At 35.7% G+C, this 27891-nt stretch overlaps 1 protein-coding gene and 1 pseudogene across 2 annotated transcripts in view; one reads left to right on the forward strand and one right to left on the reverse strand.

Annotated features, from left to right (window-relative positions):
• Eps15 (epidermal growth factor receptor pathway substrate 15) overlaps nucleotides 1–27891 on the forward strand; it is a 132184-nt gene that overhangs the window by 65547 nt on the left and 38746 nt on the right. For both annotated transcript variants that reach the window (XM_047549323.1, XM_047549330.1), the window contains exons 13-15: nucleotides 14340–14412; nucleotides 26986–27147; nucleotides 27549–27746. In XM_047549323.1, the coding sequence (XP_047405279.1) occupies nucleotides 14340–14412; nucleotides 26986–27147; nucleotides 27549–27746 (433 nt within the window). The remainder of the gene's footprint in view (nucleotides 1–14339; nucleotides 14413–26985; nucleotides 27148–27548; nucleotides 27747–27891) is intronic.
• On the reverse strand, nucleotides 21483–21689 carry LOC124968762 (uncharacterized; annotated as a pseudogene).

The raw sequence follows: 27891 nt of genomic DNA on the forward strand, positions 1-27891 counted from the left end.
AGTCACTCAACCTAGAAACCTGAGATTTTTTCTCTCATTTTTTAAATTCTTTTTTGAAATATTTCTTGAATTCCTTCCTACTTTCCCATATCCTTTGCCTGACCAGCTCTTCTGATCCTTTAAATTGTACCTTAGAAATTATTTTTTCTAGGAGAGGAGGTCTTCCTTGACCACATTACCCACTAAGTCCTGTACTCTTCAAATCTTTTTTTAAAAAATATTTTTAGTTGTAGGTGGACAAGATATCTTTATTTATATTGTATGTGGTGCTGAGAATCGAACCCAGTGCCTCACACATGCTAGGTGAGCACTCTACCACTGAGCCACAATCCCAGCCCTCAGATCTTTTTTTAAGAGCCCATATTTACAACTGTCATAGCACATACTTACCATACTTTATGATTGTCTATTTTTTTTTTTTTTAATCTCCCGCCAGACTGTGGGCTTTTCAACTATAGGGATTACTTGCTTGTTCACTGTTATATCCCTAGTGTTCAACTTAAAATAAATAAATAATAATTTTAATTAATTAATTAATTAATTAAATTAAATAATTAAAATCTCTCTTCTCCTTCTACTATTTTTGTCTTAGTTTTAGCCTTTCCCTTTTATCTGTATCACTATTATAACCTCCTAATTGGCTCCCTGCTTTGAGCCTTTTCTTCCTTTCTTTGGCCCTTTCTGCACTTCCAGTTGTTATATAAAATACAACCCAGATCCCTTAGTGACTCCCTCCCCAACTGGATACAATTCACTTTCCTGAACATGGCATAAAGGCTTTTCTTTCATGGTGTTCCCCTGGCATCCTGGTCATTCTTCTGTCTTAGTCACCTCCCATAGTACAGTGTCTCCTGCAACACTATAAAGCCTACTGAGAGAAGACTCTGTGTTTGCTCTTTCTCTTATCTGTGCTTAGCAGAGTAGTCTAACCCACCATTTTATCTTCAGCCCTTTTCTCTAGCCATATAGTAGGTGGTCTTATTATCTCCCAATATAACATGCTACTACTTTTATTCTTCTTTGCCTATGATTGTACTTTCCCCTTTGCCTGAAACTTACACCTTTTGCCTTGTAAACTTCCACTCATGTTTTGAGGCCCAGCTTAAATGTCATCTCTTCTGTTAAACCTTCCCTGAAATCTTCAGAATGTTAGTTGCTCTTTTCTCTACCTCCAGGGACTTTATTCATTTATTTTGTTACTTGCCACAGTTTATTTATTTCAGTAGTTTGTATTTCTTATTTGGGAAATTTATGGGAAAGAACCGTCTTACATTTACATTGATTTGATAGATCTAGAAATTAACCTGCAAAGTACCTGACATAGAATCTCAGCATAGATTAGTTGATTAGTGAATGAATCAAAGTATGTTGTAAATATCAGAATATTTCTTACAGAGTTTATAGCAGAATAGAAGCCATGTGTTAAATGTTGAATAGAGCAAAATATCTGAATACAGATTGAACATCCCTAATCTGACATGACACTCAAAAAGTTCCAGATTTTGGAGCATTTTGGATTTTGGATTTTTTTTTTTTCTTTTGATTGATTAGGGAGGTTCAGCTGATAAAGTCTAGGCTAACATTTCAAAATTGGAAACACTTCTGGTTCCAGGCAATTCAAGATAAAGGGTACACAACCTGTAATAGCTTATTTTGGAAACTATAGAAAGAGATTTTATACATAAAAGACTTTTTAATCCTCTGAGACTTTAAAGTTTAGTAAGCTGATTTTTCATATTTATTAGGCTGGTGGGTTGTTTCTCAATTTTTGAAATTGTAGTAAAATACACATAATATCAAATTTATCAACTTAAACATTTTTAACTGTGTACAGTTTAGTTAGTGTTAAGTACATTCATAATATTGTGCAACCATCACCGCGTTCTTCTTTAAAACTCTTCATCTGGTAGAACCTAACCTCTATATCCATTATAGAATTCATTCTACTCTCCCACTGCCAGCCCCTGGCAACCACCATTCTACTTTCGGTCTTTGTGTTTTTGAGTAGTGTCATTTTGACAAGTGGAATCATTTGAAATTTGTCTTTCTGTAACTGGATTTTTAAGCTTAGCATAGCTAGGCACAGTGGCGCAAGCCTGTAATCCCAGCAATTTGGGAGGCTGGGACAGAGGATTGAGAGTTCAAAGCCAGCCTCAGCAACAGTGAGGCACTAAGCAACTCATTGAGACCCTGTCTCTAAATAAAATATAAAAAAGGGCTGGGGATGTGGCTCAGTGGTCAAGTGCCCCTGAGTTTAATCCCTGGTAACCCCCCACCAAAAAAAAAAAATAAACCCACCTAATTTAGCATAATGTAATCCAGGTTCATCCATGTTGTATCGTATGTCAGTGTTTCTTTCCTTTTTAAGGCTGAATAATACTCTTTTGTATATAATAACCATATTTTGCTAATCTGTAGATCTGTTGATGAAAACTTGGGTTGCTGCTGTTCTCACTAGTCACAGTAATGCTGCTATGAGTACTGATATTCAAATAATTCTTTGAGGCCTTGCGTTTGGTTCTTTTGGGTTGAAATTGTGGCCAAATAAATACAATATCACATTTACAATTTTTAACCATTTTTTAAACTGTACAATTCAGTAGTATTAAATGCATTCATAATATTGTACAACCCCATCACCACATCCAGAAATAGAGTTGCTGAGTTATGTGGTAATTGCTTAACTGTTTTTGTTAGGGATTTCCTTTGAGAATGAAGGCTATTGGTCTGTGTCCCCAGAAAAAAGAACACATGTATCCATGTATGCTATTTTGCATTTATTTTTTAGAGTTCCTAGACCCTTAAAAACTATCTGTGGATCAATTTTTAAGAATCCTTGCTCCAAAAGTAAAATGTGTGAGATAGGGAAGTTCTTGTTAGAAGAGAATGCAAAACATTCTGGGAGATTGATTTAGTCACTCGGATAGTGTGGTGAATTATGCTGAGGCAGGAGTTAATATTTTGTCTTCTCTTAGTGTCTGCTTCCTATCTTTGTCCTTTCAGCAAGAACATCAGGAAGTAAAAGCCACATCCTGCCCTGCCTCTTCATTATCCTGGTCTTGAGCCAGTAAACAGGATAGATGATTACTATAATAGTTTTTGGGTACTGTGCTGTGCCTGCTGTATATAAATTCTGTTGAATTCTTGCAACACTTGTGAAGACTAAGGTTTTATCTTGTTTTTCAGATGAAGAAATATTGAAACAGGTCTATATTTCCAAGAAACTTTCCCTGATATCTACTTCAGTTAAGAAAGCACTCAGTTTCCTTCTCTCAGAACACTTTCAGAACTGAATTTTATTTCTTTATCCTGCAGAATCTGAATTCTGTGTGATGGTAAAGACCATCTCTTATTTCTAATAAGGCAATATAGTGTAGAATTTCAGAGTATGGCTCTTTAACCAGATTGCCTGACATCATTTGGTCAAATTTATTTAACCATCTGTGCTTCAATTTCTTGATCTGTGAGATGAATATACAAATAATACCATATAAAATGGTTAACACAGTTCTTAGACCATGGTAAATTCGATATACATGACAGTAGTTATCACCAATCATCATCATTATCCTCATTCCTAATACCCAGCTTGTGGTTAGAGCACAGGATTTACTAAATAACTACTCAGTAAATATCTGAATAAGTAGTTGGTTGAGTTCTTTCCCTAGTTGAAGAGAGATTGGAATTTGTAGTCAGATAGCCAGATTCTGTATTCCTAATTATTTAGATCTCTATTCCAGTCATATTTAAGGACTTAATTTTTACAAAAAAATTTGAGGGAGTCTTAACCTATGTCCTAAATTTAAAAAAAAAAAAAAAAATGTTTTTGACCAGGCACCGTGGCACAAGCCTATAATCCCAGTTACTTGTGAGGCTGAAGTAGGATTGCAAGTTTGAGGCCAGCCACAACAGTTTAGCAAGGCACTAAGCAACTTTGTGAGAACCTGTCTCACTATAAAAAGGACTGGGAATGCGGCTCAGTGGTAAAGTACCCCTGGGTTCAATCCCTGGTACAAAAAATTTTTTAAATAAGAAAATAAGAAAAAATGTTTTTGGTTTAGTTTGGTTCCATTTCTATCAGAAACTATTATATCTGGAGATATCATTGCTTATAGTATTGAATGTGAGCTCTTTTGCTTATATGATCCAATCTGATTTGTTTCTGGCTCTGTAAAGATCTCAATTGTGACTACAGTTGAGTATTGCTGATTAAATAATTGAAGCTCTGGGTTGTGGTACACATTTGTTTGGTAGTAGAGTGGCTACCTCATTCATTTTCACAGTGTTATCATTAAAATCTCTGTTTGGCAGACTCCCCTTATTTGAAAATGTCCTTGCTAAAATCTGAAGCTGCTTTGTCTAGTACAGTAGCCATCAGTCATGTGATTGTTGAACATTTGAAATGTGGCTGGTCCAAGTTAAGATTTGCTATTAGTACAAAATATACTGGATATCAAAGACTTAGAAAAAGAATGTAAAATGCCTCATTAGTATTTTTATATTTATTACATGTTGAAATGTTAATAATTTGGAAATAGTTAACATAAAATACATTAAAATAAATTTAATTTGTTCCTTTTTACTTTTTAAAAATTTTTTAGTTGTACGTGGACATATTATCTTTATTTTATTTTTATGTGGTGCTGAGGATCGAACCCAGGGCCTCAAGCATGGTAGGCAGGCACTCTACCACTGAGCCACAACCCCAGCCCCCTTTTTACTTTTTAATATGTAGCTGTTAGAGCATTAAAATTACATATTTGTCTTGCATTATAATTATGGTGGAATTGCTCTGGTCTGACTCAATTGTGTTCTGTAGAAATTACATCTCATTTACTTGTATTTTGTGGCTGTGGTAGCTTATTAAGGGGCACTGATCTCTTTTAATAAAGTTTTATTTTTCTGACAGAGATTAAGTATTTTTATTGATTCTTTTTAGTTATATAAAACATTAGGATAGCTAGATGCGGTGGTGCATGCCTACAATTTCAGTGGCTCCAGAGGCTGAGACAGTTCAAAGCCAGCCTCAGCAATATAGTGAGGGCTTAAGCAACTTATCAGGACCCTATCTCAAAATAAAAAATAAATAGGACTGGGATATAGCTCAGACGTTCAGCACCACTCAGTTCAATCCAAAACAACAACAAAATGTATCAGTACACATTTTGACATAATCACAGAAGCATGGAGTATAATTTGTTCTAATTCAGTCCCCTGCACTTCTCTTCTCCTCTCCCTCTTCTCCCCTCCTTCCATTCTACTGATCTTTCTGCAATTTATTTATAGTTTGTTGTTTTTAATTGGTGTCCTGTGCTTATACTTGATGTAAAAGTTCTGTCAGATTCATTCTACTGTTCTTCCCTTTTCCTGTCCCTCCTTCCTCCCCCTCAACCCCCTTCATGCACTCTACTGATCTTTCCTCTATTTTTTTCCCTTCCTCTCTCTCTCTTTTATTCCCCACCCCTTATTTTGGATCAGCTTCTGCATATCAGAGAAAACATTCAACTTTTGACTTTTTGGAACTGACTTATTTCACTTAGCACAATAACCTGTGGTTCCACCCATTTATCAGCAAATGCCATATTTCATTCCTCTTTATGACTGATTAATACTCCATTGTGTATATATACCACATTTTCTTTATCCATTCATCTGTTGAAGAGCACCTAGGTTGTTTCCATAACTTGACTGTTGTGAATTGTACTGCTACAAACACTGATATGGCTGCATCACTGTAGTATGCTGATTTTAAATCTTTTGAATGTATACCGAGGAATATATAGGATAGCTGGGTCATATGGTAGTTTGATTTCTAGTTTTTTGAGGCATCTTCATACTTAAAGCTGTATTTTTAAAGATAAGTGACAGGGGCTGGGGAGATAGCTCAGCTGGTAGAGTGCTTGCCTCACAAGCACAAGGCCCTGAGTTCGATCCCCAGTACCGCAAAAATAAAATAAAATAAAATGAAATAAAGATAAGTGACGGTATACCAAGTTTCAGCTACTAGAGAATTTAAGAGTCAGACTTCACAGAAATGGTGACTGATTGCCATCACTTCATATACTTCATTACCTCTTTAAAGAAGCCAATAACTGTTGTTACTATCAAATAATATAATGTTACTGATAATAATAGCTGAAATTTATTTAGTACTTACTGTATTCTAGGCATTGTGCTAGAGTCTTTCGAGATGTAAATAAATCGTGCCCATCACCTTATTATCCCTATTTCATAATTGAGAAAACTAAGGCTTAGTTTCATATTTATTTTCTTTTAGTTGTTTTTGTTGTTGTTGTTGGTTTGTTTGTTTGTTTTGGCAGTGCTGGGGATTGAACCTGGGGCCTTGTGCTTGCAAGTACTCTACCAACTGAGCTACATTCCCAGCACCCCTTTTTTAGTTATTTTTTTTTAAATCTCATTTTGTCCTGCTGGAGAATTAGAATAAATACATTATTTTGGATTTGCAAAATAAACTTTTATTTCTCCTTTGAAAAGCCCTACACTAAGGGGTTCTTTGGTTATGAAAGCCATGCTCCAAAGTTTATGCCTTTTCTAATTCTAGTTAGGCTTTCCTTTCAATGATTTATGCCCATGAGTATGTTCTCTGACATATTTTTCAAAAATAAAGCTTATTAAAATAGCCAGCATCTCCGAACTAAGAGATTTAGTTGTTCACATAGTACCATATGCCCTTAAACTTTACAGCATTTATCTTTAAATTTTATGATAAATGTCTGTTTTCTCCAGCAAACTATAAGTAGGGTCCCAATTTAAATCTTGTTTGGCATATAGTAGATATTCAATAAATATTTGTTTAAAGAATGAAATAACATATATATAAAGAACATTAAGGTAACTTTTAGAGAAATTAAAAACCTAAGGTAAAAATCAGTGTCTTTAAATGTGGTATATATACACAATGGAATATTACTCAGCCTTAAAGAAGAATGAAATTGTGGCATTTGCAGTTAAATGGATGGAGCCGGAGAATATCATGCTAAGCAAAATAAGCCAATACCCCAAAACCAAAGACCGAATGTTTTCTCTGATATGCAGATGCTAATTCAAATCAGGTGGTGGGGACTAGGGACGAATAGAGGTACGTTGGATTAGTCAGCAGGGAGTGAAAGGAGGGAAAGAGGGGGTATGGAGGGAGGAAGGATAGTAAAATAGATCGGACATTATTATCCTGTTTACATATATGATCATACAACTGGTGTGATTCTACATCATGTACAACCAGAAGAATGAGAAGTTATACTCCATTTATATATGATGTGTCAAAATGCATTCTACTGTTAACATATAACTAATTAGAACAAATTTTAAAAATAAAAAAAAAATTGAAAAAAGTATCTTTGTCCTAAAACTTCTAAGATTTTATCAACTATGAATTATTAAAGCAAAAAGCTACCTAACTTTCAGACTTGTTTGAATTAAAAGCCAAGACTTTCTCATCAACTGTGTATAGTTATTACTGTAGTATAGCTCAAGGTCTCTGACAGTTCCCAAAATAAGCAGAGTCAGGGTGTTTTATTGCCTTTCTAGCAATTGTCATCAGCTTTATGAGCAGATAGAGCCTCTGCTTTCTCTTTTTCCTGACAAATCAGAAGAGAAAGAATAGCACTATTGCTAATTAATGCTATTCAGAGTTTAAAAAAAAAAAAATCATGACCCAGAAATCTTTAGGAACTAAGTATTTCCTGTTATGGAAAGACTATGTGTCTTTACCTAGTGCTGAAGTTCTTTTATAATCTTACCCCAATCTACCATTCCAACTTTATTTACCACACATGAACCTTATATCCCAGATAAATAAATTTGTCTATTTAGAATTTTCTGGCCTCTGTTGTCTTTTTTTAGATTTTTTTTTAGTTGTACATGGACACAATACCTTTATTTTTATGTGCTGCTGAGGATCAAACCCAGTGCCTCACATGTGCTAGGCGAGCACTCTACCACTGAGCAACCCCAGCCCTTTGTCTTCTTTTTTCATTTATTTTTCATTGTGGTAAAATACAAAGGAAAAACACAAGGGACTCCTGTCCCAGAGGCTGTGATTCTGTATATTTATATCTTGTATGTCCACTAACATAGATTTATAATTACTTACTGGAGTTTATGTTTGCCCATGTATTTACTTTTATTGGAGATCTTTGTATCTCCATGTGGCTCTACGTTTACTATCTAACACCATTACATTTAAACCTGAAGGACTCCTATTAGCATTCCTTGTAGAATAGGCCTAGTAGTAATGAATTCCCTTAGCTTTCATCTGGGAATGTTTAAATTTCTTACTTTTGAAAGACAGTTTTGTGAGGCATAGGACAAATGACAGCCTTTTGTTTTTTTCTTTTAGCACTTTACACATGTCATTGTACTGCCTTCTGGCCTTTAAGGTTTCTATGTGTATTTCAAGGACCACTGGTATAAAGAGAAGTAAACAGATTGCTTCTTTCTTGCTGCTTTCAAGAGTCTGTCTTTCAGCAGTTTGATTATAATGTATCTCAGTGTGAGTTTCTAGGTTATGCTACTTAGAGTTCATATGTCAAATTGAAGTTTTCTTCTTAGTCTGCCGTTTGGCTGACATTTTCTGTGGTTTCTTGTATAAGCTCTTCATACAAGGAAGCATTTTCCCAATCTTCTCTAAGACAAGTCAGGTTTCCATAATCTGTTCCTACAACACCTTACACTTACCTATTAGCAACTGGAATACTGCATTGTAAGTATTTCTTTATGTTCTTCTCAACTTTCCACATCAACACTGAATTGAGAGCTTGAAGTCTGGTACCTATCCCACTATTTTTATAGCACAGTCACAATTATGTAATAGGTTTTCAAGTTGCACAGCGGGATATGGATCTGTTGTGTATTTTCTCTTTCGTTTTTCATACCAATTCCATGTCTGATATGAAAAGTAGATATTAGTTTATAGATGGAGAAAACTAGGGCTTAATAAGAATCTGCTACTGTTTAACTTTTATTTAGCATATACTGTTTACTAGATGTGTTGGCAAAAATTATTTAATCCTTTCTGGAACTGTGAGAAACATCAGTTTTATTATACCTCTTTGAAGAGAAGAAAACTGAGACTTAAAAAGGATAAAGATGAAGTAATGTCCCTAACTGGATGGAGTTGGTTTAGGCAAAAGGGAGAATTTAATGACTACATGTAATTGGAAGCATAAGGGTGTAGGTGGAAGGTGAGTTAGGATCCATAGAATCAGAACCAGTAGAATGTGTAGAGAGGGGGTGGGGAGAAAATTATTTTAAGGAATTTGTTCATGTGGTTGTGAGAGCTGGTAATTTTTAAAATCTGTAGAGCAGGCCAGCAGGCTGTAGACCCATGAAAGAGTTTATATTACAGCTTGAGTCTACAGAGGCAATCTGGGGACAGAATTCCCTCTTCCTGCCGGGACCTCTTTAAGGCCTTCATCTGATTGGATGAGGGCCATCTACATTATGGAGGATAATCTGCTTTACTCTGAGTCTGCTGATTTAATATTATCACCTAAAAAGTACTTGCATAGCAACATCTTGGCTGTTGTTTGTCCATGTGTCTGGTACTGTGGCTGACCTAAGTTTACACATAAAGTTAACTATTGCAAGTGACAGGAACCAGGGCCTAAACCTTGCCAAGACTCACTTACTCCTTAGCTTCTATAATTTATTATTAGTAGTAATAGTAGCAGTAGTAGATATCATATTGGCAATAGTACTTTTTTATTTTAGTGTCAAATAAAAGCATCCTAGATAAAGATTCTGATGGTCTTGTCTTTATTCACAGACCCATTCTTAAATTAATTGCTATAATTATGAGGTAAGGTACTGTGACTGGTTAAGTGTGAATCAGGAACTAATCCCTGGTCAGTCCTTGCTTGGCTAGATAAAGTCTACAAAAAGATAGCATCTTCTGTTTGAACCATATGGACAAAAAAAATATCAGATGAAGGAGAAAGAAGAGCAGTCTCTAGAAGAATTGCCAGACCCGAGAAGGGAGGTCCAGCCAGAACCAATGACTATTACTAGTAATTTAAGATAATCTGTGATGGAATCAGTAATTTAATTCTGGACTATTTTCCCTCAAATCCCGTGCTTTGAAAACCATATAATGAGTTTGTAAAGTAGAAAATAATTGGATTATTTTAAATATTTAGACAAGATTTTAAGGCAGAAATTTTAGTGATAACACTATATTCCATAACTATGTTAGGTTAGTGTTTTCTAACCATTAAGAACTTTTTACATATTTAAAAATGTCTCCAGGGCTGGGGTTGTACAGTTCAGTGGGTAGAGTGCTTGCCTAGCATGTGCGAGGCATGGGGTTCAATACTCAGCACCATATATAAATAAATCAATAAAGTAAAGGCCCATCTACAACTAAGAAAATATTCTTAAGTAAATAAATAAAAATTACTCTACCAACATTAAAGTTCTAAGTAACTGGGCTAGGTGGTTCGTGTATATTATTCTAGCAACTTGGGAGGCTAAAGCAGGAGGATCGCAAGTTCAAGGCCAACCTGGCAACCTAGTGAGACCTGGTCTCAAAATGAAAAATAAAAAGAGCTGGGGGTGTAGCTCAGTGTTAAAGCATTCTTGAGTTCAATCCCCAGTAACTGGGGAAAAAAAATTCTAAGTATTGTTGATATTTGTGCTAAATGCTGTTTTTTTCCCTAAATATAAGACATTTTCTACATTTCACCTTCCAATCCTGAGATGATAGAGATATAAGCATTTGCATATGGAAAAGAAGACTAGGGCTCTGAAAGGTTAAGTGATCAGAGTCAGAAAAAGTGTTTCATAGCAGAGCCAAATTAGAATCTGGTCTCTGGGGGGTTTTTGCTCATTTCATTCCTCTCCATAAGATCCAGATGTCTTACTGACGTCTACATGGAAATAGTGTGCTTTGCTTTGTTTGCTTGTAAAAGCTACTTAATAATAAGCATTTTTAGGCTTAAATGTGCTCCAAAAGAATTTTTACAAACAGGACTCTGGATTGTAAAATATAGCTTCATTAGTTTTTACAGCTTTCTAGTTTCCAATGGTTTTCTAGTTTCATTTTCTGGTTAGAAATACTTATTTTCAGAAAAAAAAACTAAACTCTCTGCCTGCGAAGAACTTTGAAGGTGATTTAATTCTGTCTCTATGATAATATTGGACTAGCATCAGAGTTAAGACAGATGGCTCACTCCCTTCTCCCCCTAAATAGAACCTGCGAAAATGGAAGTGAATTGCATGGACTCGAGGTTTTTCAGCCTGTCCTTGTGAGCCACTTTTGACTACTTCATATTAGATCTATGTAGTTATGAACGTCAGGCTTCTGAAAGCCTAGCTTGGACTTTGTTTTCCTTAATGGTTCAGATACCAGGGTACATGGAATCATATCTGTCAGTCTTTGAAACACTGGAAAACTCTGTCCCTGGCTCTCTCTACAACTTTGGTTCTTTTGGATTCCTCAGGATGTACAAGCATCTTGAGTTAATAGGGGTAAAAAAAATAATCTAAAGTAGAGGACAATTAGGATCGTTTCTTTTCCCTTTTCAGACAGTTTCTAAGATGGAGGCAGTGGCTTTTCCTGTCATGACATCCCAGATGAGTGGTGGTTTGGACAAAATGCTCACTCATCTACTTGTGAAATATATCTTACATGTAAGACATATTGATGGGCTCCTTGGGAATCTGCATATAAAGATTGCCCCTTCTTACTGTGGCACAGATCCTTGAAAGGCGAATTAAGGTTTTAAATTACTGATGTTCAACAGAATGGTTTGTATTGATTTATACCTACCTCACCTTTAGGAAAATATACATATTGTTATGGCCAAGCTTCTTTTGTGCATATAAATGTATATTTAGATGTTTTTACTTGTCTGAAATGAGAGGATAGTTATAGAAATTAAGAGCTATTGCATGGCAATAGAGTAACAAGTTGGCATTTCTGAAATCATAAGAAAATTGTTCAGTTATCAACGTGGTTTATAGGGCAAGATTTTAGTTGTAATTTTTAAATAGAAAATGATATAATTGAACATTTAATTTTTAAAGTTTTCTCTTTAGCAGTGTATATTATAGTACTTTGTTTTGATTATAAAAGGAATTAATATGAGAATGGAATTTTGCTAGATATTAATTTTATCTTTGTACTAAGAAGCTTTCCATATTTTATTTAGTTGGAAAGATCTTCAGAATATGTGTGGGGACATCATCACAGCTTGTTCCCTGCCCCAAACACTTCAAGTTATAAAGAGAAATTTGTACTCTTCAGGCTTCCTCCATTTTACACAAACATAGACCTTGTTTGCTAGACCTTGTTAGAGCTGAGAGTCCTTTGTGATATTTTCTTTTTCACCAAGAGAGCGTTCTTCCTTTGCTTAGCTGTTCTTCTGCCTGGCTACTTAAAGTCAGCTCACTGCCTCTTGCAGCCCTGTTTTCCTGCATGCACACTCGATTTTTGATTTTGAGCAGACACTGTGTGTAACAGGAGTTAAACAGCAGAGCAGAAAGAATTGAACAGACACTGTCAGGAGCAGGATTTAACAGCAGAAAGAACTGAAATGAGCACATCCACATTTATATTGGTTTGGGTAGTACTGATGTATGATACTGTGTAATGTTTTCTATTTTTGTTATTATCTACTGTTTGAAATGGAGCTGAAGTGATATTGACCTTGTGTGGAATGCCTCTGAGGATTAGAGGTGGGGGGTGAGGGCTAGATTTTCATGTGACTTATTTCTGACATACTGCAGCAGGACTGAAAACACTCATCTGCTCACATAAGGCGGAAAGAAAAAAATTCCACGATTGAGCTTGCAGAATTTGTGTGGTATTTTCAGAATTTTTTCCCTTGTGTCTATTTTTCAATTTTACCTAATTTGATAAGGGTTGGAGGTGGGAGATGGCCTTTGTGTAATAAGTAGATTAAGGAATGGATGGAACGGGCTGCAACGATGATTCGAATGGTGAGGGACTGTTTAAAATCTCCACGACATCACGACCCACATTGCGACCCATCTGACAAACGGTTAGTGAGCTCCTTGGCCATGTCAAGCCTTTAAAAGTAACAATATACAAATAGCTTTATTCGTGTGTTTTTTTTTCTTCCATACAAATTTTAAGATCATTGTGCCTACATATTCAAATGATTTTTGTCTACATTTTAAAGTATCACCTGAAAAAGGTGAGAATGTAAATGAAACCTGTCCCTTAAGTATCTCCTTTGGTAGAATTTTCTCACCTTCCTTTATGCCAAAGCTCAGTGAAGCCTGAGCTTACATTTGAGTTATGTCTGGAATGGAAACTGAAATATAGTTATGAGCTCTGAGGAGAAACTCTGCAGTACTAATCTGGAGAACTTCTTAAATCCTATCTTCCCCTCTCCATGTTGCCTTCTTTTACTCTCACTCCACCCCAAACATGTATTGCTGCAGAATTCTCTATGGGATTTTTTCTCATTTTGTAGAAAAGAAAGGAATGGGAGCTGTGGTGGGAGGAGGGAGATTTTGATAAACATGGGCAGTTAAAATGTGTTACATTAAAGAAATAGCTTTATTTTGTAATTCTGAATCTAAGGTCACTTGAAATTCATCATAGGAACATAGCTTCTAACAAAACATAAAAATTTATAGAGAATGATATTTCAAAGTAAAAATAGAGCCCATTATGTTTGATTTGAGAAGTAGAAGAGATAAATGCTACTGTGATTTTTTTTTATATAGTACACATTATTTTATATATTTGATCAACTGGGTTTGATAGGTGGTTCCAAAATAGCTTTTTAAAACAGATGTGATATTTGATAGAGCAAATTACCTGGTATTAACAATCTTCTACGTTTGTTCTGTGTTGTTGCATTCTAAAATTGATGCTCACCAGTGATTTAAGGGGAGATTAACACTTCAGCAAATGCCTTTTTTCTTAATATTGTTCACTGTTTCTGTTAGCCATTTTCATTTTATTTGACAGTGATAATTAAGGGTTAAGCTTACAGAGCTGATGCAACTCCTCCTTTTCTTCACCAGCCGTTTTCATTGGACAGTATTTCCATAGCAACAGTGAGATCAGTGGAACCTGAGTGTTTCATTGATTATTTTTCTTTTTCCTTTTTTAATCTATTCTCTTTTCACCACATTTTAGTGAGGAAGCGATTTTTTAAAATAAACAGCTATATTGATTTCTATTCCATAAATAATTAAAAGAGGGTAGAAAAATCTGCCCTTCGTTTAAAAATTGAATGTTTCACTATGTATTTAAAAAGCGATTCAGGATTAGGAGGATGGATAACCATACCAGCTGTAGCTGATGTTCTCAAATATTCTTGCATTGTTTGCTGGTCTTCTAGGGAAAAGAATAATGTGGAACAGGACCTTAAGGAGAAAGAAGATACTATTAAACAGAGGAAAAGTGAGGTTCAGGTAAGTGAACTATGAAATTCACTATTCCATTTCTGATAAAGGAATATTAATTTTAAGTGTATAAGGTCATTTACTATTTGATAGATATGGTAGTAGGTCTAGAGAATATCTATTATTTGTACAATATAAGTCTGTTTTCTTTAAAATGATTGTTCTTGCTTTGAATTCTGGCCTTTAAATATTACAGTACAATGAGAAAGCAAAATTTTTCAGTGAAGATGCATTTTATTCTAGTTTTGAAAGTATTTTTAAATTATATTTACCTGCATAGTATACCATTAAAGATAACTTTGGATGACTTTTGTTATGAATATTATTATACCAGTAAAATTAAATGAGCGAGATTATCATCATCATGAACAACAAGATTGCTTTTTCATGCATATGAGATTGTGTTAGCTAGGAGACCTAGTATTTTCAGAGACTGTTTCTCATAATTCTGCTTGGGCAGGAAATGATACAGAACAATTTAACATTTTATGTGTTCCTTAGTAGCCAGGATATCTTAACTTTGACATAATGAGACTTAATTCATTTTCACTAAGGTCCTTGTTAAGTAGCTTCATTTTACAAATAGAAAATAAGACCTGTTTATATTTGGGAAGTGATATAAAATGGGGTGTTTCGAACATTAAAAACCTAAAAAATTGAGCAGTGTTTCATTTACAGCAGTAAACAATTCACGTGACGATGTTATTGAGGTACCATTTCCTGAATGCTGCACTAGCACATATAGGAGAAGCTTCAAGTAAAAGCTTCATGGATGGGCATGTCTTAGTGTGCTGCTTGTATGTTGATTCCCTGCTTATAATAATACTTCTAAATAGGCAAAACTCTAAATTGTTTTGTTTTGATGTAGTACATTCATTGGGGATTGTCTATCAAGTGGATTATGCTAGGGTGGGGAGAATGATTTACTGAAGGATTGAGGAAGAAGCCAGAGAGATTCCTTGGTAGTTGATTCTCTGATTGGATGACTGCATTTATTCTGTATACTGGAATTTTCTTAAAAGCAGTGCCAAAGTAAATATATCATCACCAATGTATTTCTCTATCTTGTAGTGAGATTAAGTGTAGGAGGATCAGGTGCTTGAATTACATTGTTTATGTACAGTTTTTAAGTTTCTTTAAAAATGCTAGAGTAATGACTTTAAGCAGTTATTGTTGAAAATAGTTTTTGAGAATGGAAGATAAAAATCTATAAAAAATTTCTTGGTCTGAAGAAATAGATATAGTTTCTTATATCTTGGACAGCTTCTAAATTTAGCCAGTTACTCTTTCAAAGTGCATAGGTTCTTGTGATAAACAGTATTTTGTTACTCAAGTACATCTACCCATTGTTTTTTCCCTATTGCATCTTTTGAGCATGGGGATTTAAATAACCAGATTAGAAGAGCACTAAATTGCACATTGTTCCTTTCAGGCTAAATGGGTTATCCTTAAATATTTTATTTGTTATCATTGTGGGAGTTTTGTTATCAGAATTTCTCTGTGATTTGCTTGTTCTTAGTGGCAGTAGTAAGGTGTATGTTTAACCTTAAGCTTTGTGAATTCCAAAGTACGTGATTGACACAGAAAGTCCACATTGTTCAATTTTTCTGTGTAGGGTCCTATAAGTACAAGGAACATGCTTAGTATAGACAGTAGTAACAGTTGAACATAAGTTCTTTGGAAAGAAATGCTGGATTAATTAAAGCTTTGGGTTAGTAGATTCATTACTCATTTTACCTCAATAGAAATATTTGTTTTCAATGGTAATGAGACACTAGACTAAGAATGACATTAATTGACTTACTTAAACACAACTGTGTGCTTTAGTAGTCATTTCCAATTTTCTGAAGCACAAGACAACTTGCCAAAAATGGTAATAAATAGATTTCATTACCTATTAAATTAACTCTGATATACCTGTTGATAATGAAGCATGGATTCAGAATAAAATGGATAATTAAAATCTGTAAGAAATTTGAACTCTTAAGTACTTATTTTTTGACTAAAGGTAATTTACTAGCATTATTAATAAATAGCAGAATCTAAAAAGGTATATTTCACAGCTTCTTTCTGATCCCCACTTTCTATTGGAAGTGCTAATGAGAAATGCCAAATGAAGACATCAGGGAAAGAAAAATAAGGGAATTTTGGCCTATCATTATCTGCTTAATACAAATTTTAGTTTTTCTGGGTGTTCTTGCTTTTTTCCTTATTACTAAAACCTCAAATAATGACTACCTGAGCTCACATCTCAAGCACAGAAACCAAAGTTTCAAAACCAAAATTGAGTTTTTTGTTAGTTTGTTTATTGTTTTTGTTTTTAGTTGGTGCTAGGGATTGAACCCAGGATCTTTGACTAGTCAACAAATATTTAGGGATTCACTGTTCTTTAGTTTTTCATAAAGGTTTGTAGTAACAAGTTGGTAACAAACTTGAATTTAGTCCTAGTTCTGCCACTTCCTAGGTTTTGATCCTAAATAAATAATTTAACCACTATAAGCTTTAGTTTTCTCTTCCGTATCAAACATTTCAGAGGTGATACAAGAATAAATGTTCTGTTTAGTTTTATTATTCCATATCATACAGTTACCTCTGTACACCCACCTTTCAACACCAAGCTCTTGTTTTCTGACTTCTAACCTCATATAGGACGCTCTGCACATAGGACTTCACAATTTGTATTTATACCCTTATTTAGCTATTGCTGCCACTTTAGCTACCACCTGTTTTTCTCTAATTTCTTTGTGTGGCCATTTTTTCCCCTTCCTGTTCTTTCACCAACCCTATACAATCTGCCATTCATCTGTTTCACTGTGCTTTAATTTTTCTGCCAGAACCAGCAATCTTAAGACCAAACATGTTGGTCCTTACTGTGTTAAGGACCAAGAACTACTTTTTTGACTTGTATGCTTCTAAATACCATCCTACCTCTCTTTGCTTCTACTGCCTTTGTCAGGGTCAGATGGATAGACTGTGTGTTTGTATATCTTCCCCTCCTTAATGTCAGGTGCCAGTCCCACATCTCCAGTTAACCATTTTATTTTTATCATTTTAGAGTCAATATATCTAAAATGAATCTTTATCTTGTTGAAAAAAAATAGCTTCAAGTTTGAACTTTATTATTTTTATCAGTGCTGCTCTATTTCATTGACACCACCCTTTTCACCTAACATCTATAAATTCAGTCAGATCACAAGTGCTCATTCTGACCTCTCTTTTCTTCCTAATCCAATTTTAGTATCATGACTCTCAGATATAAAAATCTTTATTGCTGCCCACTACCACTGTTAATGATGGTAGATTGTCATACATTGCACGTATATTTGAGGTAGAAGAAAAGATGAAATACAAACCCTTCTTAATACTAGTCATGTTTTGATCATCTGATGCTGAACACATGTGCCACATACGTTTTTCCTTCTTATTCCCACTTACACCTTGTGTTGTTATACCCTACTTATGTGAATTCCACCCAGGCCTTAAAGTTCAGCTCAATTTGGACCACTTGTCTTAAACTTTCCCTTCTCTGACTCTTTTATCTATATTAGTTTTTCCTGTATTTTCCCAGAGTAGTGTGTATCTATTTTATGGCATATACGCTACATTCCCTAATAGTGATGGCTTGGTGTGTATGTATATAGATTCCAGTATCATACATTATGAGTTCGTTGTGCTTAAAAATTGTGCCTTGTATCATCTCTTCTACTATATTTGGTAATATGTTGTTAGATGGAGATTGACTGACTGATTGATAAATTGATTTTGGCACCAGGAATTGAACTCTGGGTACTTTACTACGAAGCTACATCCCCAGCCCTTTTTTGTTTTTTATTTTGAGACAGGGTCTTGGTTAGTTGCTTAGGCTCTACCTAAATTGCTGAGTATGACTTTGAACTTGTGATCCTCTGCCTTAGCCTCCTGAGTTACTAGGATTACAAGTCTGCACCACCATGCCTGGCTATATGGAAGTAAATATAAGGAAGCAATAGAAATGAATAAACTTTGATTTTGTGCATGAAACTACAAACAGGAAAAGACATCCAGAAGCCACAGGCAGGGCTGGGGTCGTAGCTCCGTGGTAGAGGGCTTGCCTAGCATGTGTGAGGCACTGGATTCAGTTCTCAGCACCACATATAAATAAATGAATAAAATAAAGGTCTGTCAACAGCTTAAAAAATATTAAAAAAAAAAAAAAAAAACAGAAGCCACAGGCAGAAAGGATTGGAAGCTTAGTAGGTGTCATTGAGTCAGACTTTTTCATGTTGTTCATACTAAACTCATGTAAAAGAAGCTCCCAATTATTTGTACTTCATCAGTTAAGAGTAACTCTGAGTAATTGCCCATATTGTTTTCATTTTAACTCACTTAGTTGGTTTTTTCCTCAGAGGAAGAGGGATGATTTATTTTAGTTAGAAATATAATTAGATATGTGATCTCAACGTTCTTTTCCTGGAAATAATGCTCTTTAGAACACTCTGGAAAGCAGATGATTGGGAAATAGAGGCAGTCTGTTAATGGGGTTTTCTAGCACTTACCCCCATTTAATAGGCTTCCTTTCTTGAACATCTTGCTCCATAGTTGGTCACCTTTTTTATTTTAAGAATAATCCTGGGGCTGGGGATATAGTTCGGTTGGTAGAGTGCTTGCCTTGCAAGCACAAGACCCTGAGTTCAAATCCCCAGCACCACACACACCAAAAAAAAAAACAACTGCTCTTTTTTTTTTTTAAACTGCTCTTTTGAGTATACCTAATAATGTTCCTGATTATTTCTCATTTTGGGTTAGTCTATAGAGGGTTTTTTTTTTTTTTTTTAAAACAAATAAATAATACCACTTGTGAGATTACTAAAATCCCTCTTGTTCTCTTTAATAATTCTTCTGATATATTACTGTAAGAATTATGTTTGTATATATGGTTTACTTTCTTTTAAGCAAGTGTTTTATTCATAAAGTAGTACCCTTTTGTTTATTTTCTCACTGTATTTTGTATGAAACACACAAACACATTCATGTTGTTAATATTTTATAGGTTGAATTCTTTTCTATTTTTGGCACTTGGGATTGAACCCAGGGGCACTTAACCACTGAGCCACATCCCTCACCCTTTTTTATGTTTTATTTAGAGGCAGGGTCTCACTGAGTTGCTTAGGGTCTTGTTAAGTTCCTGAAGCCGGCTTTGAACTCTCGATTCTCCTGTCTCAGATCTCAAGCTGCTGGGATTACAGCACCACACCCACCTTATAGGTTGAATTCTTATGTTGCTTCTAAGTTGTACATCTGGCTTGGGTTACTAAAATGAATTATTTTACTCTTTGATGTATCTAATAGCACTTCATGAGGTGTGGAAGAAAGGGGATGAATTTGTCATTCTCAGTAACTTAAGTGATTTCTAGAAAACAGAACATTTTTTCTTGAAATTATTTTTTAAATAAAGCCAAGATTCCCAGCTCAGTATCCTTCATTCATGAATGAAGAATCTTGGATGTGGCTTACTTTGGTATTGTTCTAAAACAAATTTAGGCACCGTATTACACTAATCTTGTTCACTTTATCCTTACCCATTCTCTAATTGTTGCTATCCTCCTTTTTTTTTTTTTTTTGATAGCTCTGTGAGGCAGGTAGAGCATGATCAAGGAAGATAAAGAAAAAGTATCTGCAGGTGTCTTCAGTCATTCACTTGAACAGATGATATTTGAAAGTGCTGATGAATTCATGCACTGACCCAGGAGAGGTTTTTCCCAAATGACCACCTTAAGATTAAGAGAAAATTTTCCAGGTTCAATAGAAGGTACTGTTTGCCAGAACCTGCCACTGCCTTGGTTGAGAGTGTGGCAGGAGGTGTGTGAGGGGGCAAGCATCAGTTTCCTGTATTTAGTCTCAGGATAAGCAAAATAAGAGTCACATGTATCTGGATACTGATAATGATATGGAATTTGCATTGTGATGGTGGTCACAAATTTGCAATGAAATTTGATTCTTAGTCCTGTTAGCATATGTATTTGCAACTGTTCATTTTGACTTTTTGCAGTTTAATCACTTTAAATCTACTTCTCGAACATAACATGAAGATCCTCTTGTTGATCTTAGAATTTTTTTTAATTTTTATTGTAAACAAATGGGATACATGTTGTTTCTCTATTTGTACATGGAGTACATACCATTTGTGTAATCATAAATTTACATAGGGTAATGTGTGATTCATTCTGTTATTTTTCCCCTCCCCCTCCCACCCCTCTTTTCCCTCTATACAGTCCTTCCTTCCTCCATTCTTGCCTGCCTCCCTAACCCTAACACTAACACTAACCCCTCCCACCCCCCATTATGTGTCATCAACGGCTTATCAGCGAGATCATTCGTCCTTTGGTTTTTTGTATTGGTAATTATAACATAAAAATTCAGTTTCATCAGAAAAGTTTTATATTGATCTGAAACCACCAGAGATGTCATACTTAAAAAAAAACAAACTTGATATTTTCTGATCATAACATGGGAATATAGTAAACATGTAAAATACAGAAAAGTATATGAAAGAAAAAAAGAGAGCCTTTCTAGAGAGAACCATTGTTAACATTTTTCTCTATTTTCTGTGAGCAGGCATAAATGACTTTATTTATTATTATCATACTATATATACCTTTCTATTCAGCTTTTAAAAGTTATTACTATGTCCTAGACATTTTCTTATATCTTATGACCCTCTTAAGATCCATTGTATTAGGGTTGGGCTTCTGGCTCAGTGGTAGAGCACTTGCCTAGCATGTGTGAGGCCACTGGGTTCAGTCCTCAGCACCACATAAAAATAAACATAATAAAAATATTGTGTTCATCTACAACTAAAAAACAATATTTAAAAAAACAGATCTATTGTATTTTTCTTCATCGGATTTTCAGTAAAAGATAATCAAAATTACATGTGATTATGAAGACTAGATATTATTAGAGATGTGAAGTCCTAGATTTTTATTTGGAAATGAGGCAGGATGGGAAATTAGACTAGAATACTTTCTGGTGGGAATAGGTAACATAGTTTTACCACTCCCACCTCTGAACTTTTTTTTTCTTCTGTGTGTGTGTGTGTGTGTGTGTGCACAGTTTTTGGAGGCACTGCAATACCTGATCAGTGTGTGGAGTAGATGGAGCAAGCACCTATTCCATCTCCTATTTCCAAAAATTTATTTAATATATTTAATGTAATTGTTGTTGGATAGAGGATATATCAGATATTAAACAGATTAAACATAGGAACAGATATTACACTGGACCTTAGCCAAAAGACTGAGAGGTAGCCGGGTGCAGTGGCGCACACCTGTAATCCCAGCAGCTCGAGAGCCTGAGACAGGAGGATTGCAAGTTCAAAGCCAGCCTCAGCAAAAGCGAGGTGCTAAGCAACTCAGTGAGAACCTGTCTCTATAAAATACAAAATAGGGCTGGGGGTGTGGCTCAGTGGTCAAGTGCCCCTGAGTTCAATCCCTGGTAAACCCTCCCCCCCCCAAAAAAAAAGGCCGAGAGATGATCTGAGTGTTTTTAATTAAAGGGAAGGAGAAACATCTTTTTTCCCCAGGACTTGAAAAAAGTCTTGGGGGGGGCAGTATATTACAATATATAAACTATTTAAATATTTTATAAACAAAGTAAGGAATGTTACAATGGGTTCTATTTCCAAACTAATAAAATTACTTTAGGTGACAGTTTAAAAATATTTTATGACTTAATTATAAAATTTTTTCAAACCAAATAGTTTACAGGCTACAGTTGGCCCTCTGTCCACAAGTTCAACATCTACCAATTAAGCCAATCACAGATTGATATATTTAAAAAATTGTATATGTACTGAACATGTACACACATTTTTTTTCTTGTCATTCCCTAATCAATACTGTGAAACAACTGTTGACCTGGTGTTTATGTCATACAGTCATATCTCAGAGACATGGTGGTTTCAGTTACAGTCCACCACAATAAAGTGAGTATCACAATCAAATGAATCACGTGAAGCTTTTGATTTCCTGGGGCATATAAAAGTTGTATTTACAATATACTATAGTCTGTTGAATGTGCAATAGCATTATATCTAAAAAACAATGTACATATCCTAATTTTAGAATATTGGTAAAAATGTTCATGGTCATCTGAGTCTTCAGCAAGTCATCTTTTTGTTGGTGTTGGATCTTGTCTTGATGTTGATGACTGCTGACTGATCAGGGTGGTGGTACCTGAAGACTGGCATGGCTGTGGCATTTTCATAAAACAGTAATGAAGTTTGCTGCATGGATTGATTCTTCCTCTCATGAAGGATTTCTTGGTAGCATGTGACACTGTTTGATAGCATTTTACCCAGAGCGTCTTTAAAAATTGGAGTCAGGAGACTGAGATTGTAGCCCAGTGGTAGAGCGCTTGCCTGGCACATGTGAGGCACTGGGTTTCATCGTCAGCATCACATAAATATAAATAAATAGAATAAAGGTATTGTGTCCATCCACAACTAAAAAAAAATTTTAAGAAGTTGACTTCAGTTCTCTCAAACCCCACCACTACTTTGTCAACTAAGTTTATGTAATATTCCAAGTTCTTTGTTATCATTTCAGCAGTGTTCACAGCAGTTTCACTAAGAGGAAAACACCTTTTTTGGCTCATCCGTAAGCCCAACATTGTGGATGAACATTAAATTTTATGTGATTGTGGCAGTTGAGTCACATCTTCAGACTCCATTTATAATTCTAGCTCTCTTGTACCTTCTACCACATCTACAGTTAGTTCTTCCACTGCTTTCATCTACCTCAGTAAAATTAAAAGGGCTTAGGAATGTAACTCAGTGGTAAAGCACCCTTGGGTTCAATCCCAGTATCAAAAAAAAAAAAAAAAAAAGTCAGTTCTTTTGGTGCTTTACCACTCAGCTACATCCTCAACGCTTTTTGTTTTTGATTTTGAGACAGGTTCTCACTAAGTTGCTGAGGCTGCTCTTGAACATGCGATCCTCTTGTCTCAGCCTTTAGAGTTTTTGAGATAACAGGCATGTGCCACCATGCCCGGTAAGAATTGACATCTTTAAAACCAGGTGTGGTGGCACAGTCTTATAATCCCAGCAGCTGGGGAGAATGAGACAGAGAGATTGCGGTTTCCCAAACCCAGCCTCAGCAACTTAGTGAGGCCCTAAGGAACTTAGTGAGGCTCTGTCTCTAAATAAAATATAAAAAAGGGTTGGGGATGTTGTTCAGTGGTTAAGCATCCTTGGGTTCAATTCCTAGTGCCAAAAAAAAAAAAAAAAAGAATTGATTTCTTTAACATATCTTTCATCATTCACTAAATATTTATGGAGTACTTTTTGTGTACTAGGAACTGGGAGTACAGCAGTGAATAACACAAATATTCCTGCTTACTTACATTTTAGTAGGAGATAGACTGTAAGATAATAATTATATATTATTATTCTCAAAAACTGGAAACAGTAAATGTCAGCTGAGTATCCATTGTATGATGGGATACTACTCAGCAATAAAAAGGGAAAAAAGGAATAAGCTCCTTATATGTGCAACACCACATATGAATCTATAAAATGTTATACTGGATATAAAAAGCCAGATACAGTAGGTTGCATATATGATTTTATTTATGTGTATGTGAAATTTCTATAAAATGCAAAACTATGGCAACAAAAGGTAAATTATTAATTGCCTGGAGTATGAAATGGGAGTGGGGATTAACTGCAAGGTCTCTGAAGAAACTTTTGGAGTGATGAATTGCTCTAAAGATGAATTATGATGATTGCCACACAAATGCATTAATATATTAAACTTACTAAAGTGGCCACTTAAAATGTGCAACTTTTATGTTATATAAACTGTTGTAAAGCTGTTTAAAATAATTATATGCCAAGGTTGAAAACATTATGTTAAAATGAAAGAAGCCAGGGCCAGGTGCAGTGGTGCATGCCTGTAATCCCAGTAACTCAGGAGACTGAGGCAGGAGAATTGCAAGTTCAAGACAGCAAATTACTGAGGCCCTGACTCAAAAAATAAAAAGGACTGGGGATTTGGCTCAGTGGTAAAGCACCTCTGGGTTCAATACCCTGTACCAAAAAAAAAAAGAAAGAAAAAGAAAAGAAAGAAGCCAGTCACAAAGAAACACATTTTATGATTCCATTTTTGTAAGATGTCTAGAGTAGACAGTTCCATAGAGATAAAAAGTACATTGATTGTTTCCTAGGGCAGAGGAGTTTGATGGGGGTGTCATGTGGCAGGGACACAGATCAGGAGGGGATTGGGGGTGACTTGAGAATGGGTACAGGATTTCTTTTTTATGTTGATAAAAGTGTTCCAAAATGGCTGGAGGTGAAGATTGCACAACTTCCTGAATATACTAAAAACTATTGACTTGTGTACTTTAAATAAATGAATTGTATGATGTGTGAATTACCTCAATAAATATATTAAATATATTTAACGCACTATAGAAAATAAATAAAATATGTTGCATTTGAGGTCGCATTAGGGCGGGGAGGTGGATGTGCTAGTGGTCAGGAACACCTCACTGAGAAGGCAACAGTTGAGCAAAGCCCTCAAAGAGATGAGCGGCTGGAAACCTAGGGGATGAAGTTTCTAAGAATGGATAATCAGTGAAGGTCCTGAGATGAGTGAGTAACTGGTATGTCTGAGGAACAGCAAAGACGTCAGTGTGACTGAAATAGACTGAGCAAGGAGGTAGGGAATGTTGAAAATGACATTGGGAGAGGAGATCATATAGGGCCTTTGTATATAGACTACATATAGACTTTGGTTTTTGTAGTGAGTGAGATGGAGAGTCAGTGTAAGGTTTTGAATAGAAAAGTGACATGATTTGACATCTTTTTAATTTTTTGCTTCTTGGTTTCATTTATCTATCTGTCTTTTACTGGAGATTGAACCCAGGGCCTCTGCACATGCTAGGAAAGTGCTCTACCACTCCCAACTCTTTTTTTGTGCATATGTGAGAGTTAGCTTTATTTGAACATGGGGACAACCAAGCCCGAACGGACATCCTGCAGAGAGAAGACAGTGTCAGGAGTCTGAGGCAAGAAACTAGACTAGAAGAGTGACCACACTGGAGCCAAGAGGCCCTGGGTTTCACCCTCGCACACCAGGCAGTAGACAGTGAGCTGAAACCTGGACAACAAATCTCACCCACAGCCACAGCCCCCCCAAGCCTTTTTAAAATTTTGAGTCAGGTTCTAGCTCATTTCCCCAAACTGGTCTCAAGCTTGCAATCCTCCTCCTTAGCCTCCAAGTTGTTTGGATTACAGGTGTGGATACCACCCCAGCTGTTTCATTTTTTAAAAAAAATATTTTTAATTTTAGTTGACATATAGTAATTGTACATATTTTTGGGTACAGTGTGACATTTCAAATACTTTTATACAATGTAAAATGACCCGGTCAGGGTAATTGACTTTTTACTTCAGACATGTCATTTCTTTGTGTGGGAACATTTAAAATCCTAATAGCTAGTTTGAAATATTCAGTGATTGTTGTCAACCATAGTTATCCTACTGTACTATAGAATGTGAAAAGTTATTCCTCCTATGCAGCTGCACCTTGTTGTCTATTCTTTCCCCGCTCCATTTCCCCCATGTCTTCCCAGGCTATGGTAACAATTACTCTATTCTCTACTTCTGTGCAACAACCTTTTTCACTTCCACATAGAAGTCTGAGAGTGTATGGTGTTCAACATAGGTTTTTAATAGTGGTCGATGTGCTGAAAATAACACAGAAAGGTGACATGAATGGAAGCAGGGTTATCAGCTGGAAGACAGCAGTCCAGGAGAAAGATAAAAGTAGCTTGCATTGCCATTAAGGGGGGAAAGAAAACCAAAAAGATCTATTTGTGAATATATTTTGAAGGAAGCAGCAACAGGATTTGCTGACGTATTGGAGATGAGAGGTGAGAGAAAGGTAAGAGTCAAAGAGATGCCATGTTTTCTTGACTAGAGAAATTGAGAGGGTGAAATATTGAAGTTAAAGCAGATTTAGGAGGAAGTGCCAGGAGTTCTATTTTCAACATGTTAGAGAAGCCCATAGCTGTCCCAGGACAGTTTTTTTTTGTTGTTGTTGTTATTGTTTTGTTTTTTGCAGTCCTGGGATCAAATCCAGAGCCTCACACATGATACCACTGAACTACATCCCCAGCTCTGAAGGATAGATTTGAGTAAAGCATATTGGATAGCTAAATCTGGAATCTAGGGAAGAGGTTCTCAAATATTATATATAAAGCCAGGAGTGGAGGCAGACATCTGTAATCCCAGAGACTGGGGAGGCAGAGGCAGGAAGATCACAAATTCAAGGCCAACCTCAGGAAGTTAGCAAGGCCCTAAGGACTTAGTGAGACTATTTCAAAATAAAAATAAAAATGACTGGAGATGTGGCTCAGTGGTTAATCATTCCTGGGTGCAATCCCTGGTATGGGGGGTCGGGGAGGAGGTTGTATATAAAGATATGAGCCCTCTAGTCTTCCAACGCAATGATAAGAGTTTCTTTTCTCCTAAGTTGGATTTAAAAATTAACTTAAACTTTCCCTGTCCACAAAGAGCTTATGTATTTTCTTATATTTCAGGATCTTCAAGATGAAGTTCAAAGGGAAAATGTTAATCTTCAAAAACTACAAGCTCAGAAGCAGCAAGTACAGGAACTCCTTGATGAACTGGATGAGCAGAAAGCCCAGCTGGAGGAGCAACTCAAGGAAGTCAGAAAGAAATGTGCTGAGGAGGCCCAGCTGGTAATGTCTGGCTATTTATTGCTGCCTGCATCTGTACCTGACTTTCTTTTCCTGCTTAAGATGAAAACATTTTCTGCTTTTGTTGTTGTTCTCGTTAAGTGGCAACCTAGTCAGCAGTTGGCACATGAGGGAAAGGGAGTAAGGTTCATCAGAGATTACAGGCTCTCTTTTAGAAGAACACTACTGTAAAAGGGCAAAGTTTTCCCAAATTCTTTTGGGAAATATAGTATCTCTACCTTCAGCTCGCCTGTATCCTTTCCCTAGTTCCCCTTTTTTACCAAAACCTACATCAAAAAACATCAAAATAGTAAACTAAAGAAATAAATGTATTGCATTATAGAACATTTTAATGACATCTCTTCTTTAATCCCCCTTTCTTCTCTTTCATCTCCATATTATAGATCTCTTCTCTGAAAGCAGAAATAACGAATCAGGAATCCCAGATCTCCACTTACGAAGAAGAATTGGCCAAAGCTAGAGAAGAGCTGAGCCGCCTACAACAAGAAACAGCAGAATTAGAGGAGAGTGTGGTGTCAGGGAAGGCTCAGCTGGAACCTCTTCAACAGCACCTACAAGATTCACAGCAGGAGATCAGTTCAGTAAGTCCTTATAAAGCAATAAATATGCCCACTTGGACTGGCAGCTATTCTCTTAGTCAGCAATACTTTCTAACGTCAGCTCCTCCTCCCTTTGCCTAGTTTATTGTCCATTTTTTGGTCATTAATTCAAATAGGTTTCTTTTCA

Source organism: Sciurus carolinensis, chromosome 1 (assembly GCF_902686445.1).
Source record: "Sciurus carolinensis chromosome 1, mSciCar1.2, whole genome shotgun sequence".
Classification (NCBI taxonomy): Eukaryota; Metazoa; Chordata; class Mammalia; order Rodentia; family Sciuridae; genus Sciurus; species Sciurus carolinensis.